We start from the raw sequence: 20,442 nt of genomic DNA on the forward strand, positions 1-20,442 counted from the left end.
CTTCTTCTTCTGCGTTCACTCGTATGCACACAAGTGGGCTTTTACGTGTATGACCGTTTTTACCCTACCATGTAGGCAGCCATACTCCGTTTTCGGGGGTGTGCATGCTGGGTATGTTCTTGTTTCCATAACCCACCGAACGCTGACATGGATTACAGGATCTTTAACGTGCGTATTTGATCTTTTGCTTGCATATACACACGAAGGGGGTTCAGGCACTGGCAGGTCTGCACTTATGCTGACCTGGGAGATCGTAAAAATCTCCACCCTTTACCCACCAGGCGCCGTCACCGTGATTCGAACCCGGGACCCTCAGATTGAAAGTCCAATGCTTTAACCACTCGGCTATTGCGCCCGTCAAAAAAACCTTTTACGAACCTGGGACTTTTATGGACTTAGAAAAGGCATGTTATTCTTCACAAAGTCTTAAAAAAAAATTTTTAATTGATATGAATCCTGCGATAAAAAAGATAATACAAAAAGATGATAATAAAGCATCTACAAAGAGCAAACTCAGCTCAGAAGGTGGCAGCTCTACAACACAGAAACAAAACAGCACAATATGATGAAGCACTGCAATTTCATTCAGTTTGCTGAGAGCTCTATTTAGACCTGTACCTTAGCACTGTGTGTGTGTGTGTGTGTGTGTGTGTGTGTGTGAAAGCTATGTCACACTCCCTACATCGGGGCCTGAACTATCTGGGAGTGACCCATTCTACAGAACGACAGTTTTCTCCACAAACACGGCGTTTGAAGACTTGTAACAACTACAACACAAGACTGCACTCATAATGTTCAGAAGTGATTTAACATGACAGCTATCTCAATTGTGTGTTGTGAAGAAAGGGGCGTGTGTGTGTGGGTGTGTGGTGGAAGTGTGGTAGTGGTGGTGACTTGGGGTGTGTGTGTGTGTGGGTGTGTGGTGGGTGTGTGGTGGTGGTGGTGACTGGGTGTGTGTGTGTGTGTGTGGGGGGGGGGGGGGGGGGGGTGAGGAGTGTTGTCACAGTGCAGCATCACCCATATTTTCTTTTTCTTTTCTTTTTTCTGTTTGTGAGTGTATTTCTTTTACCATCAAAGTGGGTTTCTTTTTTTTCCTGCAGAATTTTTGCCAGGGACAACCAAAGTTTCCCAAGGTTCTTATATGTGCGCTAAGTGCACACTGGAACAAGGGACCTAGGTTTATCGTTTCATCTGAATGAATGTAATTAAGTCTTAAGCGCACACACACAAACTATTTTCCTGTCACTCAATTACGTGCAACATTCAAAACTGACTATAATTTAGTCAAAAGCACACACACACACATACACACACAGACGTGCACCCATGCAAACACTATCATAGTGTCACTGTGTATGCATGCTGGTTCATTTTTTCTCTTTTTTTTTTAAAATAAAATAATTGTAGTTCATACACACTTACATATCAATTTGGTGACCCTAGGATGTAGAATAACAGGACAGCCTACTTAATAAGAAACTCCCGGATACTATCAGTACCAAGATCCATGCTGTGAAGTCATGCAGCAAACCCTGATTAAAGCATGCACACATCCTTTGTCTCTTTCACTGTACACTGATGTGCTCAACTCAAATACAAACACGCAACTCAACAGCAAACTGTTCCATTAAATCTAGTTTCAGTTCTAGAATCATCAACCAACTTCGTTTCGATGACAGCATAGACAAGAGCTTGGTTTTTGTCTGGCATGTGGTTGCAAACATACCAAGAGCATTTTGTACATTTAACAATGAATCTGGTGATTCTGAAAAATAAAACAAAACAAAAAAAGCAAAGACAAAAAGACAAAAACAACAACAACAACAGAACAGGTAGTAAAAAAAAAAAAAAATTAAATTAAAAAAATTCAGGACAACCAAATAAACCAAACACAAACACACACAAACATAAAGCTTTAATCGAGTTAGTATTCTTGCTTACATCACAGGTTAAGAAAAAAAACAAAAAAAACAACTGTTGAACAGGCATTAAAAAACAACAAAAAAACAAACAAACAACAAAAAGGCCAGCTGCTAATCTCTAGCACCCAAAAGCAAGAAGCTCAACACCTTCTCAAATACAATCACCACAACTGAAAAATGAAGGCACACAAACATATGATACGTGTACATCTAAAACCAGCCAACACACAATCGCAAACAAAACGGCTGTTAGCATTGGTTTCTCTCTCAGCTAACCAGAACGTTATCATCTCTCCAAGCCACTAATGGGAGTGAGCACACGGGTGAAGAAACATAACTGCCAAAAAAAAAAAGAAAAAAAAAAAAAGGAACCAATAACTGACGTTTAGAGGTCTCAGGGGTGATTTCGCTGCCGCTAGTGTCTGAAAAGGTGAGCAGAATAGAGTCAGATTTCACCTTGAAATCCCACCTGCTACGGGACTGGTTTTATGTTGCGCCGTCATTTGAGGAAAGAATGAAAAGGTTCTGTGTGTGTGTGTGTGTGTGTGTGTGTGTGTGTGTGTGCACGAGTGCATGTGTGTGTGTGAGTGTGTGTGTGTCTCTGTGTGTGTGTGTGTGTGTGTGTGTGTGCACGAGTGCATGTGTGTGTGTGTGTGTGTGTGTGTGTTGTTCACATGTCTGTATGTCTGTGCATGTGCACCTGCGCGCAGTGCATGCATGTACAAGTGTGCATTCATAAAACCCCAAACCAGGTGGTGGTAAGACAGATTAGTATGATACACACGCTGACAGACAATGACAGAAACCATCAAGCCTCCATGAAAGAGACAGAGAAGTGATGCCAGTGAAGAGATGAGTGACTGAGTTCTACAGCCAGGGGACAGAGACAGAGACAGAGGAGAGACAGCAAGAGAGGAAAGTGAAGACAGAGAAGTGATGCCAGTGAAGAGATGAGTGACTGAGTTCTACAGCCAGGGGACAGAGAGAGAGACAGAGGAGAGACAGCAAGAGAGGAAAGTGAAGACAGAGAAGTGATGCCAGTGAAGAGATGAGTGACTGAGTTCTACAGCCAGGGGACAGACAGAGAGGGAGAGACAGCAAGAGAGGAAAGTGAAGACAGAGAAGTGATGCCAGTGAAGAGATGAGTGACTGAGTTCTACAGCCAGGGGACAGAGACAGAAAGGAGAGACAGCAAGAGAGGAAAGTGAAGACAGAGAAGTGATGCCAGTAAAGAGATGAGTGACTGAGTTCTACAGCCAGGGGACAGAGACAGAAAGGAGAGACAGCAAGAGAGGAAAGTGAAGACAGAGAAGTGATGCCAGTGAAGAGATGAGTGACTGAGTTCTACAGCCAGGGGACAGAGACAGAAAGGAGAGACAGCAAGAGAGGAAAGTGAAGACAGAGAAGTGATGCCAGTGAAGAGATGAGTGACTGAGTTCTACAGCCAGGGGACAGAGACAAAGAAGGAGAGACAGCAAGAGAGGAAAGTGAAGACAGAGAAGTGATGCCAGTGAAGAGATGAGTGACTGAGTTCTACAGCCAGGGGACAGAGACAGAAAGGAGAGACAGCAAGAGAGGAAAGTGAAGACAGAGAAGTGATGCCAGTGAAGAGATGAGTGACTGGGTTCTACAGCCAGGGGACAGAGAGAGAGGGGAGACAGCAAGAGAGGAAAGTGAAGACAGAGAAGTGATGCCAGTGAAGAGATGAGTGACTGAGTTCTACAGCCAGGGGACAGAGACAGAGACAGAGGAGAGACAGCAAGAGAGGAAAGTGAAGACAGAGAAGTGATGCCAGTGAAGAGATGAGTGACTGAGTTCTACAGCCAGGGGACAGAGAGAGAGGGGAGACAGCAAGAGAGGAAAGTGAAGACAGAGAAGTGATGGCAGTGAAGAGATGAGTGACTGAGTTCTACAGCCAGGGGACAGAGAGAGAGGGGAGACAGCAAGAGAGGAAAGTGAAGACAGAGAAGTGATGCCAGTGAAGAGATGAGTGACTGAGTTCTACAGCCAGGGGACAGAGACAGAGAGGGAGAGACAGAGACAGCAAGAGAGGAAAGTGAAGACAGAGAAGTGATGCCAGTGAAGAGATGAGTGACTGAGTTCTACAGCCAGGGGACAGAGACAGAAAGGAGAGACAGGAAGAGAGGAAAGTGAAGACAGAGAAGTGATGCCAGTGAAGAGATGAGTGACTGGGTTCTACAGCCAGGGGACAGAGAGAGAGGGGAGACAGCAAGAGAGGAAAGTGAAGACAGAGAAGTGATTCCAGTGAAGAGATGAGTGACTGAGTTCTACAGCCAGGGGACAGAGACAGAGAGGGAGAGACAGCAAGACAGGAAAGTGAAGACAGAGAAGTGATGCCGGTGAAGAGATGAGTGACTGAGTTCTACAGCCAGGGGACAGAGACAGAAAGGAGAGACAGCAAGAGAGGAAAGTGAAGACAGAGAAGTGATGCCAGTGGAGAGATGAGTGACTGAGTTCTACAGCCAGGGGACAGAGAGAGATGGGAGACAGCAAGAGAGGAAAGTGAAGACAGAGAAGTGATGCCAGTGAAGAGATGAGTGACTGAGTTCTACAGCCAGGGGACAGAGAGAGATGGGAGACAGCAAGAGAGGAAAGTGAAGACAGAGAAGTGATGCCAGTGAAGAGATGAGTGACTGAGTTCTACAGCCAGGGGACAGAGACAGAGAGGGAGAGACAGCACGAGAGGAAAGTGAAGACAGAGAAGTGATGCCAGTGAAGAGATGAGTGACTGAGTTCTACAGCCAGGGGACAGAGACAGAGACAGAGGAGAGACAGCAAGAGAGGAAAGTGAAGACAGAGAAGTGATGCCAGTGAAGAGATGAGTGACTGAGTTCTACAGCCAGGGGACAGAGAGAGAGGGGAGACAGCAAGAGAGAAAAGTGAAGACAGAGAAGTGATGGCAGTGAAGAGATGAGTGACTGAGTTCTACAGCCAGGGGACAGAGAGAGAGGGGAGACAGCAAGAGAGGAAAGTGAAGACAGAGAAGTGATGCCAGTGAAGAGATGAGTGACTGAGTTCTACAGCCAGGGGACAGAGACAGAGAGGGAGAGACAGCAAGAGAGGAAAGTGAAGACAGAGAAGTGATGCCAGTGAAGAGATGAGTGACTGAGTTCTACAGCCAGGAGACAGAGACAGAGAGGGAGAGACAGCAAGAGAGGAAAGTGAAGACAGAGAAGTGATGCCAGTGAAGAGATGAGTGACTGAGTTCTACAGCCAGGGGACAGACAGAGAAGTGATGCCAGTGAAGAGATGAGTGACTGAGTTCTACAGCCAGGGGACAGAGAGAGAGACAGAGAAGTGATGCCAGTGAAGAGATGAGTGACTGAGTTCTACAGCCAGGGGACAGAGACAGAGGAGAGACAGCAAGAGAGGAAAGTGAAGACAGAGAAGTGATGCCAGTGAAGAGATGAGTGACTGAGTTCTACAGCCAGGGGACAGAGAGAGAGGGGAGACAGCAAGAGAGGAAAGTGAAGACAGAGAAGTGATGCCAGTGAAGAGATGAGTGACTGAGTTCTACAGCCAGGGGACAGAGAGACAGAGGGAGAGACAGCAAGAGAGGAAAGTGAAGACAGAGAAGTGATGTCAGTGAAGAGATGAGTGACTGAGTTCTACAGCCAGGACAGAGAGAGAGGGAGAGACAGCAAGAGAGGAAAGTGAAGACAGAGAAGTGATGCCAGTGAAGAGATGAGTGACTGAGTTCTACAGCCAGGGGACAGAGAGAGAAGTGATGCCAGTGAAGAGATGAGTGACTGAGTTCTACAGCCAGGGGACAGAGAGAGAGGGGAGACAGCAAGAGAGGAAAGTGAAGACAGAGAAGTGATGCCAGTGAAGAGATGAGTGACTGAGTTCTACAGCCAGGGGACAGAGAGAGAGAGGGGAGACAGCAAGAGAGGAAAGTGAAGACAGAGAAGTGATGCCAGTGAAGAGATGAGTGACTGAGTTCTACAGCCAGGGGACAGAGACAGAGAGGGAGAGACAGCAAGAGAGGAAAGTGAAGACAGAGAAGTGATGCCAGTGAAGAGATGAGTGACTGAGTTCTACAGCCAGGGGACAGAGACAGAAAGGAGAGACAGCAAGAGAGGAAAGTGAAGACAGAGAAGTGATGCCAGTGAAGAGATGAGTGACTCGGTTCTACAGCCAGGGGACAGAGAGAGAGGGGAGACAGCAAGAGAGGAAAGTGAAGACAGAGAAGTGATGCCAGTGAAGAGATGAGTGACTGAGTTCTACAGCCAGGGGACAGAGACAGAGACAGAGGAGAGACAGCAAGAGAGGAAAGTGAAGACAGAGAAGTGATGCCAGTGAAGAGATGAGTGACTGAGTTCTACAGCCAGGGGACAGAGAGAGAGGGGAGACAGCAAGAGAGGAAAGTGAAGACAGAGAAGTGATGGCAGTGAAGAGATGAGTGACTGAGTTCTACAGCCAGGGGACAGAGAGAGAGGGGAGACAGCAAGAGAGGAAAGTGAAGACAGAGAAGTGATGCCAGTGAAGAGATGAGTGACTGAGTTCTACAGCCAGGGGACAGAGACAGAGAGGGAGAGACAGAGACAGCAAGAGAGGAAAGTGAAGACAGAGAAGTGATGCCAGTGAAGAGATGAGTGACTGAGTTCTACAGCCAGGGGACAGAGACAGAGAGGGAGAGACAGAGACAGCAAGAGAGGAAAGTGAAGACAGAGAAGTGATACCAGTGAAGAGATGAGTGACTGAGTTCTACAGCCAGGGGACAGAGACAGAGAGGGAGAGACAGAGACCGCAAGAGAGGAAAGTGAAGACAGAGAAGTGATGCCAGTGAAGAGATGAGTGACTGAGTTCTACAGCCAGGGGACAGAGACAGAAAGGAGAGACAGGAAGAGAGGAAAGTGAAGACAGAGAAGTGATGCCAGTGAAGAGATGAGTGACTGGGTTCTACAGCCAGGGGACAGAGAGAGAGGGGAGACAGCAAGAGAGGAAAGTGAAGACAGAGAAGTGATGCCAGTGAAGAGATGAGTGACTGAGTTCTACAGCCAGGGGACAGAGACAGAGAGGGAGAGACAGAGACCGCAAGAGAGGAAAGTGAAGACAGAGAAGTGATGCCAGTGAAGAGATGAGTGACTGAGTTCTACAGCCAGGGGACAGAGACAGAAAGGAGAGACAGGAAGAGAGGAAAGTGAAGACAGAGAAGTGATGCCAGTGAAGAGATGAGTGACTGGGTTCTACAGCCAGGGGACAGAGAGAGAGGGGAGACAGCAAGAGAGGAAAGTGAAGACAGAGAAGTGATGCCAGTGAAGAGATGAGTGACTGAGTTCTACAGCCAGGGGACAGAGACAGAGAGGGAGAGACAGCAAGAGAGGAAAGTGAAGACAGAGAAGTGATGCCAGTGAAGAGATGAGTGACTGAGTTCTACAGCCAGGGGACAGAGACAGAAAGGAGAGACAGCAAGAGAGGAAAGTGAAGACAGAGAAGTGATGCCAGTGAAGAGATGAGTGACTGAGTTCTACAGCCAGGGGACAGAGAGAGAGGGGAGACAGCAAGAGAGGAAAGTGAAGACAGAGAAGTGATGCCAGTGAAGAGATGAGTGACTGAGTTCTACAGCCAGGGGACAGAGATAGAGGGGAGACAGCAAGAGAGGAAAGTGAAGACAGAGAAGTGATGCCAGTGAAGAGATGAGTGACTGAGTTCTACAGCCAGGGGACAGAGACAGAGAGGGAGAGACAGCAAGAGAGGAAAGTGAAGACAGAGAAGTGATGCCAGTGAAGAGATGAGTGACTGAGTTCTACAGCCAGGGGACAGAGACAGAGACAGAGGAGAGACAGCAAGAGAGGAAAGTGAAGACAGAGAAGTGATGCCAGTGAAGAGATGAGTGACTGAGTTCTACAGCCAGGGGACAGAGAGAGAGGGGAGACAGCAAGAGAGGAAAGTGAAGACAGAGAAGTGATGGCAGTGAAGAGATGAGTGACTGAGTTCTACAGCCAGGGGACAGAGAGAGAGGGGAGACAGCAAGAGAGGAAAGTGAAGACAGAGAAGTGATGCCAGTGAAGAGATGAGTGACTGAGTTCTACAGCCAGGGGACAGAGACAGAGAGGGAGAGACAGCAAGAGAGGAAAGTGAAGACAGAGAAGTGATGCCAGTGAAGAGATGAGTGACTGAGTTCTACAGCCAGGAGACAGAGACAGAGAGGGAGAGACAGCAAGAGAGGAAAGTGAAGACAGAGAAGTGATGCCAGTGAAGAGATGAGTGACTGAGTTCTACAGCCAGGAGACAGAGACAGAGAGGAAGAGACAGCAAGAGAGGAAAGTGAAGACAGAGAAGTGATGCCAGTGAAGAGATGAGTGACTGAGTTCTACAGCCAGGGGACAGACAGAGAAGTGATGCCAGTGAAGAGATGAGTGACTGAGTTCTACAGCCAGGGGACAGAGACAGAGGAGAGACAGCAAGAGAGGAAAGTGAAGACAGAGAAGTGATGCCAGTGAAGAGATGAGTGACTGAGTTCTACAGCCAGGGGACAGAGAGAGAGGGGAGACAGCACGAGAGGAAAGTGAAGACAGAGAAGTGATGCCAGTGAAGAGATGAGTGACTGAGTTCTACAGCCAGGGGACAGAGAGAGAGGGGAGACAGCAAGAGAGGAAAGTGAAGACAGAGAAGTGATGGCAGTGAAGAGATGAGTGACTGAGTTCTACAGCCAGGGGACAGAGACAGAGACAGATGGGAGACAGCACGAGAGGAAAGTGAAGACAGAGAAGTGATGCCAGTGAAGAGATGAGTGACTGAGTTCTACAGCCAGGGGACAGAGAGAGAGGGGAGACAGCAAGAGAGGAAAGTGAAGACAGAGAAGTGATGCCAGTGAAGAGATGAGTGACTGAGTTCTACAGCCAGGGGACAGACAGAGGAGAGACAGCAAGAGAGGAAAGTGAAGACAGAGAAGTGATGCCAGTGAAGAGATGAGTGACTGAGTTCTACAGCCAGGGGACAGAGACAGAGAAGGAGAGACAGCAAGAGAGGAAAGTGAAGACAGAGAAGTGATGCCAGTGAAGAGATGAGTGACTGAGTTCTACAGCCAGGGGACAGAGACAGAGAGGAAGAGACAGCAAGAGAGGAAAGTGAAGACAGAGAAGTGATGCCAGTGAAGAGATGAGTGACTGAGTTCTACAGCCAGGGGACAGAGACAGAGAAGGAGAGACAGCAAGAGAGGAAAGTGAAGACAGCGAAGTGATGCCAGTGAAGAGATGAGTGACTGAGTTCTACAGCCAGGGGACAGAGACAGAAAGGAGAGACAGCAAGAGAGGAAAGTGAAGACAGAGAAGTGATGCCAGTGAAGAGATGAGTGACTGGGTTCTACAGCCAGGGGACAGAGAGAGAGGGGAGACAGCAAGAGAGGAAAGTGAAGACAGAGAAGTGATGCCAGTGAAGAGATGAGTGACTGAGTTCTACAGCCAGGGGACAGAGACAGAGACAGAGGAGAGACAGCAAGAGAGGAAAGTGAAGACAGAGAAGTGATGCCAGTGAAGAGATGAGTGACTGAGTTCTACAGCCAGGGGACAGAGAGAGAGGGGAGACAGCAAGAGAGGAAAGTGAAGACAGAGAAGTGATGCCAGTGAAGAGATGAGTGACTGAGCTACAGCCAGGGGACAGAGACAGAGAGGGAGAGACAGAGACAGCAAGAGAGGAAAGTGAAGACAGAGAAGTGATGCCAGTGAAGAGATGAGTGACTGAGTTCTACAGCCAGGGGACAGAGACAGAGAGGGAGAGACAGAGACAGCAAGAGAGGAAAGTGAAGACAGAGAAGTGATACCAGTGAAGAGATGAGTGACTGAGTTCTACAGCCAGGGGACAGAGACAGAGAGGGAGAGACAGAGACAGCAAGAGAGGAAAGTGAAGACAGAGAAGTGATGCCAGTGAAGAGATGAGTGACTGAGTTCTACAGCCAGGGGACAGAGACAGAAAGGAGAGACAGGAAGAGAGGAAAGTGAAGACAGAGAAGTGATGCCAGTGAAGAGATGAGTGACTGGGTTCTACAGCCAGGGGACAGAGAGAGAGGGGAGACAGCAAGAGAGGAAAGTGAAGACAGAGAAGTGATGCCAGTGAAGAGATGAGTGACTGAGTTCTACAGCCAGGGGACAGAGACAGAGAGGTAGAGACAGCAAGAGAGGAAAGTGAAGACAGAGAAGTGATGCCAGTGAAGAGATGAGTGACTGAGTTCTACAGCCAGGGGACAGAGACAGAAAGGAGAGACAGCAAGAGAGGAAAGTGAAGACAGAGGAGTGATGCCAGTGAAGAGATGAGTGACTGAGTTCTACAGCCAGGGGACAGAGAGAGAGGGGAGACAGCAAGAGAGGAAAGTGAAGACAGAGAAGTGATGCCAGTGAAGAGATGAGTGACTGAGTTCTACAGCCAGGGGACAGAGAGAGAGGGGAGACAGCAAGAGAGGAAAGTGAAGACAGAGAAGTGATTCCAGTGAAGAGATGAGTGACTGAGTTCTACAGCCAGGGGACAGAGACAGAGAGGGAGAGACAGCAAGAGAGGAAAGTGAAGACAGAGAAGTGATGCCAGTGAAGAGATGAGTGACTGAGTTCTACAGCCAGGGGACAGAGACAGAGACAGAGGAGAGACAGCAAGAGAGGAAAGTGAAGACAGAGAAGTGATGCCAGTGAAGAGATGAGTGACTGAGTTCTACAGCCAGGGGACAGAGAGAGAGGGGAGACAGCAAGAGAGGAAAGTGAAGACAGAGAAGTGATGGCAGTGAAGAGATGAGTGACTGAGTTCTACAGCCAGGGGACAGAGAGAGAGGGGAGACAACAAGAGAGGAAAGTGAAGACAGAGAAGTGATGCCAGTGAAGAGATGAGTGACTGAGTTCTACAGCCAGGGGACAGAGACAGAGAGGGAGAGACAGCAAGAGAGGAAAGTGAAGACAGAGAAGTGATGCCAGTGAAGAGATGAGTGACTGAGTTCTACAGCCAGGAGACAGAGACAGAGAGGGAGAGACAGCAAGAGAGGAAAGTGAAGACAGAGAAGTGATGCCAGTGAAGAGATGAGTGACTGAGTTCTACAGCCAGGAGACAGAGACAGAGAGGGAGAGACAGCAAGAGAGGAAAGTGAAGACAGAGAAGTGATGCCAGTGAAGAGATGAGTGACTGAGTTCTACAGCCAGGGGACAGACAGAGAAGTGATGCCAGTGAAGAGATGAGTGACTGAGTTCTACAGCCAGGGGACAGAGACAGAGGAGAGACAGCAAGAGAGGAAAGTGAAGACAGAGAAGTGATGCCAGTGAAGAGATGAGTGACTGAGTTCTACAGCCAGGGGACAGAGAGAGAGGGGAGACAGCACGAGAGGAAAGTGAAGACAGAGAAGTGATGCCAGTGAAGAGATGAGTGACTGAGTTCTACAGCCAGGGGACAGAGAGAGAGGGGAGACAGCAAGAGAGGAAAGTGAAGACAGAGAAGTGATGCCAGTGAAGAGATGAGTGACTGAGTTCTACAGCCAGGGGACAGACAGAGGAGAGACAGCAAGAGAGGAAAGTGAAGACAGAGAAGTGATGCCAGTGAAGAGATGAGTGACTGAGTTCTACAGCCAGGGGACAGAGACAGAGAAGGAGAGACAGCAAGAGAGGAAAGTGAAGACAGAGAAGTGATGCCAGTGAAGAGATGAGTGACTGAGTTCTACAGCCAGGGGACAGAGAGAGAGGAGAGACAGCACGAGAGGAAAGTGAAGACAGAGAAGTGATGCCAGTGAAGAGATGAGTGACTGAGTTCTACAGCCAGGAGACAGAGAGAGAGGAGAGACAGCAAGAGAGGAAAGTGAAGACAGAGAAGTGATGCCAGTGAAGTGATGAGTGACTGAGTTCTACAGCCAGGGGACAGAGAGAGAGGGGAGACAGCACGAGAGGAAAGTGAAGACAGAGAAGTGATGCCAGTGAAGAGATGAGTGACTGAGTTCTACAGCCAGGGGACAGAGAGAGAGGGGAGACAGCAAGAGAGGAAAGTGAAGACAGAGAAGTGATGGCAGTGAAGAGATGAGTGACTGAGTTCTACAGCCAGGGGACAGAGACAGAGACAGATGGGAGACAGCACGAGAGGAAAGTGAAGACAGAGAAGTGATGCCAGTGAAGAGATGAGTGACTGAGTTCTACAGCCAGGGGACAGAGACAGAAAGGAGAGACAGCAAGAGAGGAAAGTGAAGACAGAGAAGTGATGCCAGTGAAGAGATGAGTGACTGAGTTCTACAGCCAGGGGACAGAGAGAGAGAAGTGATGCCAGTGAAGAGATGAGTGACTGAGTTCTACAGCCAGGGGACAGAGAGAGAGGAGAGACAGCAAGAGAGGAAAGTGAAGACAGAGAAGTGATGCCAGTGAAGAGATGAGTGACTGAGTTCTACAGCCAGGGGACAGAGAGAGAGGGGAGACAGCAAGAGAGGAAAGTGAAGACAGAGAAGTGATGCCAGTGAAGAGATGAGTGACTGAGTTCTACAGCCAGGGGACAGACAGAGGAGAGACAGCAAGAGAGGAAAGTGAAGACAGAGAAGTGATGCCAGTGAAGAGATGAGTGACTGAGTTCTACAGCCAGGGGACAGAGACAGAGAAGGAGAGACAGCAAGAGAGGAAAGTGAAGACAGAGAAGTGATGCCAGTGAAGAGATGAGTGACTGAGTTCTACAGCCAGGGGACAGAGAGAGAGGAGAGACAGCAAGAGAGGAAAGTGAAGACAGAGAAGTGATGCCAGTGAAGAGATGAGTGACTGAGTTCTACAGCCAGGGGACAGAGAGAGAGGAGAGACAGCAAGAGAGGAAAGTGAAGACAGAGAAGTGATGCCAGTGAAGAGATGAGTGACTGAGTTCTACAGCCAGGGGACACAGACAGAGAGGGAGAGACAGCACGAGAGGAAAGTGAAGACAGAGAAGTGATGCCAGTGAAGAGATGAGTGACTGAGTTCTACAGCCAGGGGACAGAGAGAGAGAGGGGAGACAGCAAGAGAGGAAAGTGAAGACAGAGAAGTGATGCCAGTGAAGAGATGAGTGACTGAGTTCTACAGCCAGGGGACAGACAGAGAAGGAGAGACAGCATGAGAGGAAAGTGAAGACAGACAGAGGAAACAAGAGTCCAGAGACAGCGAGCTAAACTGGCAAGGGAGAGACTGATGTGATAGATAACTCACTCAAAGACAGGGCTCACATGCACCAAAATGGTTACTGTCCATGTGAATACATTCCCTCCTACACCAGTCATCACAAACCACATACACCACTACAAAGACAACTATCTGTCATATCAATCGGATTCTCGTCACGTTCACGGAAATATATCAAAATACATCTTAAAATGTAAAGAAAGACTCATTTATGACATTTCCTTCAAGAGAGAAATTCACAAATAATATCATAGAACAAGGCACACAATGTGTACAAGCTGAATAGATTTTCATGCATCTGTTAACCAGCAGAGTGCCTATAAGACGTCAGCTGACGTCTTTCAAAAAGTATTGCCATAGTGCCTGCATATGTTCCGATATTTCCTTCATTGGAGTTTGGTTCAATTCACATAAACAGACTGAACAATTAGTTTGATGTATCTGGATTATAAAAATACTATTTAAATGAACATACATCAGGTAGAAGACCTCTTTCTACTCAATGATAATTTGCTAACTGACCATGTGATACGACAACCACCAATGCTCCAAGATTTTCACAAAACGCAGGGCTGAACCTGCACTGGACGTGAAACACATGCCTTTTGTTTTTCATGTTTTTTTTGTTTTTTTTCCGCTGAATCAGATGGCTGACTTGTTTGAAGAGGCGGCAATCTGGATGCACAGCAGACACTTTAACTGGCCCACGTGCAACTTGAAAGGAGTGAATGTCATCAAAGAACTTCACCCTCTCACTTGCAAACGCTATTTGCTGTCAAAAAGCTTGCCAGCTCAATTTCTGAGACTGTGATTGACCTTTTATGTTGACTTTACCAACCTTTGTCATTGTTGGGACAGTGATTTACTTACTTGTCTGCACAAGCTGTGATTTGTTTTTATAAAGTTATAGCCTGTTTAAATTTCTTCTACAGGTATAATCTGACAATAGGCATGCTATTTCTAGCGATATTTTGTTTCTTTTTTTCATGGACGTTATTATGTAGAGGTGGAAATAGACTTTATTGTTGCACAAAAATTATTACCTTGACTTTACATGCCTGAATAGTTATCTACAATCAACCTTATTGGGAAAAAAGCCCAGAAGCAGAATCTACACACATGTTCCTTCACTGTCTTTCTGTATCACCCACAGCTTTTGTGCTAGAATTTTTTGTGATTTATTACTCCCAAATCCTCAAAATTCCATGGCAATGGGAAAGCACTTTTTTTTCTTTTTCTTTTTTTAACAAAATTCTCTGGCACTGAACTGGTTAACATGTTCTTTATTTCTTCTTTGAAAAAAAAATCCACACATACACCTGCATATAAACTTGAGAGAAGATAACAGGATTTACTTAATCAACAGTTACTTCAAAACCTGCTTCAGATAAACAAAGGCCTAGGTTCATTTAAAAAATTTAACATTTTTTAAATTTGTATGTCGGTAAAAAGACTTCACTGGGAGAAGAGCGGAGACAGAAACGACTACTTCCTGAGCCCCTGACTCCAGCAGCACCACACATGGGAATCAGGATTCCCTCACTACCTGTTGCCGAGTCCTATCATCAAAGGGTCATATCATCAAACCATACCTCTAGAGTCTCACAGTTCCTGATTATAACCCATTACAACTATGACTTACACATTCATCCTCTTTTAAGTCACCTTTTTTTTTTAATGTCCAAGTACATTGCATGTCTGTTAAAAAAAAAGTTTTTAAATGCCGCATGTCTGTTAAAAAAAAAAAGAACAATGTTGCATGCCTTGCGTGTCTGTGAAAAATCCCCCAAAACGTTGCATGTCTGTTTAAAAAAAGAAAAAAAAAGTATATATATATACATATGTATGTATGTATGTGTGCTCTCACCAGGCCGACTTCCAAGGGGAAGTGACAGAATGTTTGGCGTGGTGACGTCAAAGTTGAACGCCCGCCAGGCCAGGGCGATGTCGGGAGTCGCAATGTCTCGCAGCGTCTTCCGCAGCATGTTGTACAGCGCCTCGTTGAAAATCTGCCCGCGAAGAGAAGAGACAAAAAAACATGGCCGGTTACAGTCAGTGACTGGACAGGCTCTCATCTGTGTGAAGAACAAGAGTGTGAGTTCCAGCAACACTCTCTCAAACAGTTCCAGTGAGTCGATGTGTTGCTTAAGAACGGCCCCTTTTTGTCAAAAAAAAGCCAGGTTATTTCAACAACTCTTAACATCGTTTTCATCCAAAAAAAATGCCTCCTCCTTCTATTCACAGTCACGCGTCAGCATGGGAAAGCTAGTAACATGTTCCCATAATACACGCAGAAACGCGGTCCTCATATCAACACAGAAACATGTTCCTGTACTATACACAGCAACATATCCCCATACTGTCCCTGTACAGACTAACACGTCCCAACAGAAAAGACACGAGACACCTGCTACAGAGATTAACACGTCTCCAGAGAACAGACAGGAACCTACCATACAGACAAACACATCCCAGCAGAGGAGACACAGACACCTACTACACAGACTATCGCGTCCCCACAGAAGAGACAGGGAACTATACAGACAAACACATCTCCACGGAAGAGACACAAGAACCTAACATAAAGACTAATGTGTCCCAACAGAAAAGAAACAAAACCTCTTGTACTGACTAACACATCTCCATGGAAGAGACACAAGAACCTAACATAAAGACTAATGTGTCTCAACAGAAAAGAAACAAAACCTCTTGTACTAACACATCTCCACAGAAGACACAAGAACCTAACATAAAGACTGTGTCTCAACAGAAAAGAAACAAAACCTCTTGTACTAACACATCTCCACAGAAGACACAAGAACCTAACATAAAGACTGTGTCTCAACAGAAAAGAAACAAAACCTCTTGTACAGACTAACACATCTCCACAGAAGAGACAAGAACCTAACATAAAGACTGTGTCTCAACAGAAGAGAAGCAAAACCTCTTGTACAGACTAACACATCTCCACAGAAGAGACAAGAACCTAACATAAAGACTGTGTCTCAACAGAAGAGAAGCAAAACCTCTTGTACTGACTAACACATCTCCACAGAAGACACAAGAACCTAACATAAAGACTGTGTCTCAACAGAAGAGAAGCAAAACCTCTTGTACAGACTAACACATCTCCACAGAAGAGACAAGAACCTAACATAAAGACTGTGTCTCAACAGAAGAGAAGCAAAACCTCTTGTACTGACTAACACATCTCCACAGAAGACACAAGAACCTAACATAAAGACTAATGTGTCTCAACAGAAAAGAAACAAAACCTCTTGTACTAACACATCTCCACAGAAGACACAAGAACCTAACATAAAGACTGTGTCTCAACAGAAAAGAAACAAAACCTCTTGTACTAACACATCTCCACAGAAGACACAAGAACCTAACATAAAGACTGTGTCTCAACAGAAGAGAAGCAAAACCTCTTGTACAGACTAACACATCTCCACAGAAGAGACAAGAACCTAACATAAAGACTGTGTCCCAACAGAAAAGAAACAAAACCTCTTGTACTGACTAACACATCTCCACAGAAGACACAAGAACCTAACATAAAGACTAATGTGTCCCAACAGAAGAGAAACAAAACCTCTTGTACAGACTAACACATCTCCACAGAAGAGACACAGAACCCACAATATAAACACATCCCAACAGAAGACAAAACACATCCCAACAGAAGACACAGGAATACACTATACAGACCAACACGTCCCCACAGAGGAGACTCTATACAGACTAACACGTCCCCACAGAGGAGACACTATACAGACTAACATGTCCCCACAGAACAGACACTATACAGACTAACATGTCCCCACAGAAGAGACACTATACAGACTAACACGTCCCCACAGAGGAGACACTATACAGACCAACACGTCCCCACAGAAGAAACACTATATAGACCAACACGTCCCCACAGAAGAAACACTATATAGACCAACACGTCCCCACAGAGGAGACACTATACAGACCAACACGTCCCCACAGAAGAAACACTATACAGACCAACACGTCCCCATAGAACAGACACTATACAGACTAACACGTCCCAACAGAAGAAACACTATACAGACTAACACGTCCCCACGGAAGAGACACTATACAGACCAACACGTCCCCATAGAACAGACACTATACAGACTAACACGTCCCAACAGAAGAAACACTATACAGACTAACATGTCCCCACAGAAGAGACACTATACAGACCAACACGTCCCCACAGAGGAGACACTATACAGACTAACACGTCCCCACAGAGGAGACACTATACAGACTAACACGTCCCCACAGAGGAGACACTATACAGACTAACACGTCCCCACAGAAGAGACACTATACAGACTAACATGTCCCCACAGAAGAGACACTATACAGACTAACACGTCCCCACAGAGGAGACACTAAAACAGACTAATATGTCCCCACAGAACAGACACTATACAGACTAACATGTCCCCACAGAAGAGACACTATACAGACTAACACGTCCCCACAGAAGAGACACTATACAGACTAACATGTCCCCACAGAAGAGACACTATACAGACTAACATGTCCCCACAGAACAGACACTATACAGACTAACATGTCCCCACAAAAAAGACACTAAACCATACTAACATGTCCCCACAGAACAGACACTATACAGACTAACATGTCCCCACAGAAGAGACACTATACAGACTAACATGTCCCCACAGAAGAGACACTATACAGACTAACACGTCCCCACAGAAGAGACACTATACAGATTAACACGTCCCCACAGAACAGACACTTTTCAGGCTAATTTGTCCCCATCAAAGAGACACTACACAGACTACTGCATCCCAACAGAAAAGACACAGAACCTACAATACCAACACATCCCCAGAGAGCAGACACAGGAACCTACAATACAAATATGTCCCCACAGAAAAGACAGGAACCCACTATACAGACTAAAACATCTCCACAGAAGAGACACAAAACAATACCAACACAACTCCACAGAGGAGACATCACACAGATTTAACACAACCCCGCTCAGGAGACCCAGGCACCTGAAAGTGCTTCTGTTTGGACTGCTGCTTGTTGTGCAGGTAGGGGCAGTGGAAGGCCACCAGCTGTTGCCAGGCCTGGGACAGCAGCTCCTGGTCTGTGAAGCCTGTGATGCACTTGCCCAGGCTGCCGATCACCTGCAGGGCATTGTCCCGGAACCGACAGCTCTCCTGAAATAACAGTTTTCAGTATCAGTTTCAAGTTTCAAGAAGGTGTCGGTCAGAGAGAGAGAGAAAGAGAGAGAGAGAGAGAGTGTGTGTGTGTGTGTGTGTGGACAGATATATGTATGCTACACCACTTCTGTATGAAAAAATATAACAACAACAACAACATCAACAATAATAATAATGATAATAAAAATTAAAAAAGAAGCAAATGCCTGACCTTTGCATAGACAAACCCAGTACGCTGATCAGGCCTTGAGAGCCTTCCCAAGGTTTGTGTAAAAAAACAGTAACATAAAAATAGAAAAGAAGCAATAAGAAAAAAAACCCCAAAAAACCCAATGAGTAAATACATTACAAAGTAGTGAGGGGAAAGGTAGTCTGAAACAACTCCGGTGTAAGTGTCATGGTTGGGTGGGTGGGGGAGAAGGGAGGAGGGTTACAGATGTCTTGTGTGGTGTACTGATAGTGGTTAAAGGGGGTGCGGTGGAGGGGGTGGGGGGGAGTGGGTTTTCCAAGCCCTGATAGCTGTCCTAGTCTGTATGGTGGTGGGGAGGGGGGCGGGGGTGGGGGGGGGGGGGTCCCAGAACTGCTGAGAGTTCTCCTGAAACACAACCCCCTTAATAATGTGACCTTCCCAACTGTGGACACCACTTACGTTGGTCAGTTGTGGCATGACGGTCTCCTCATCCCCAAACACAAAGTTGACGGTGGAGCACATGTGGACGTGGTAACCCAGAGGGGAAGTCATCATGAATCGCAGCACGTGCCGCCTGTCAGCAAGTGCATATTGTCCATATTCCAACTTTAAAACATCCATTGTGCCATTATCTTAAGTACTATAAGGACTGGGGGTTCTGCTTCAGAGAAAAGATATCTATATAAAAAAAAATTAAAAAAATTCTGATCCAGTACCCCCAGTCCTTATACTACTTGTTGGCTTGTAAAGATATCAAAGATGAAAAAAAAAAAAGAAAAAAAAAAAGACTGCTTTACCTTTTAAATCCTCTACACTTGAGAAAGAGTCTCGGACTCAAAATGTTGTTTTTATTTTCATTTTACAGTACCTTTGATTTTACACCACATACAATTATTTTCAAACTGTCAAGATATTTAATATCACTTTTCTACCTTGTAAACATGAAAATTCTGTTAGCGTTTTTACTTGTCAGTATGATTACATTCTATCAAGCTTAAACTTGTCAACATGAACCTTGTCGATATTTTAACTTGACAACATATAATTTGTGTTGACTCATATATAGTAGACGGAGGGGTCATGGCAAAACATGCGGAAACTGGGCGTTATCTTGAGCTGCTGTCCCGCAGCTGCTCGCGGTAAGCAAGCACACCGCTTAGTGTGTTGTGTGTACTGTGTGCCTCTGTCTGTCTGCAAGTCTGTTTATCTGTCTGTCTTTGTCCGTCTGTAGCACCAGCATACTGTGTGTGTGTGTGTGTGTGTGTGTGTGTGTGTGTGTGTGTGTGTGTGTGTGTGTAGGAATCTCCCAGAGACAGAGAGAGAGAGAGAATGAAAAAAAACAAACTAATTTTACATTCACACACAGCTGAGAGAAACAGACAGGGGAGAGAGAGGAGAGAGAGAGAGAGAGAGAGAGAGAGAGAGAGAGAGAGAGAGAGAGAATGAAAAAAACATAAATTAATTTTTCATTCATATGCAGTTGAGAGAGAGAGAGAGACAGATTTGATATTTGACGAACAACGGAACAACTTTCAGAAAGAAATAGATATTCAACCACACGAAAATGAAAGGCTGAAGAGAATGGAACTGGGCCAGTACGACGTGCGACGTGATGATCTTACAATACAAATACTGCTTGTTTTGTGTACAATCAGTAGCAGCGTTGTTTTTACACAAGCTGACTGCCATATCCATTAGAATGCTATGAGAAGACACTGAGAAAGGATTAAGTTCTAAACGTTACAATAGTAATCTCTCTGTCTCAAATACGCTGTCTGCCTGCCTTTCTCTGTTTGTCTGTCTGTCTCTCTGGATATGAGTGCATGCGTGTGTCGTGTGTATCAGTGTGTGTGTGTGTGTGCGCTTTCTTGGGGGGTGTACATGCTGAGTATGTTCTTGTTTCTATAACCCACTGAAAGCTGACATGGATCACAGGATCTTTAGCATGTGTATTTGATCTTCTGCTTGCGTGTGCACACAGTGGG

General features: G+C 46.0%; 1 protein-coding gene across 17 annotated transcripts in view; it reads right to left on the bottom strand.

Annotated features, from left to right (window-relative positions):
* The window catches only part of LOC143298341 (androglobin-like), a 225,790-nt gene that overhangs the window by 46,921 nt on the left and 158,427 nt on the right, over window positions 1-20,442 (bottom strand). For 13 of the 17 annotated variants that reach the window (XM_076611201.1, XM_076611200.1, XM_076611198.1 and 10 more), the window contains 4 exons: window positions 18,917-19,031; window positions 18,097-18,264; window positions 14,904-15,045; window positions 2,306-2,344 (listed from right to left, as the gene is read on the bottom strand). In XM_076611201.1, the coding sequence (XP_076467316.1) occupies window positions 2,306-2,344; window positions 14,904-15,045; window positions 18,097-18,264; window positions 18,917-19,031 (464 nt within the window). The remainder of the gene's footprint in view (window positions 1-2,305; window positions 2,345-14,903; window positions 15,046-18,096; window positions 18,265-18,916; window positions 19,032-20,442) is intronic. The other 4 variants (XM_076611213.1, XM_076611210.1, XM_076611211.1 and 1 more) reach the window with 1 other exon arrangement.

Source organism: Babylonia areolata, chromosome 23 (assembly GCF_041734735.1).
Source record: "Babylonia areolata isolate BAREFJ2019XMU chromosome 23, ASM4173473v1, whole genome shotgun sequence".
Lineage (NCBI taxonomy): Eukaryota > Metazoa > Mollusca > Gastropoda > Neogastropoda > Buccinidae > Babylonia > Babylonia areolata.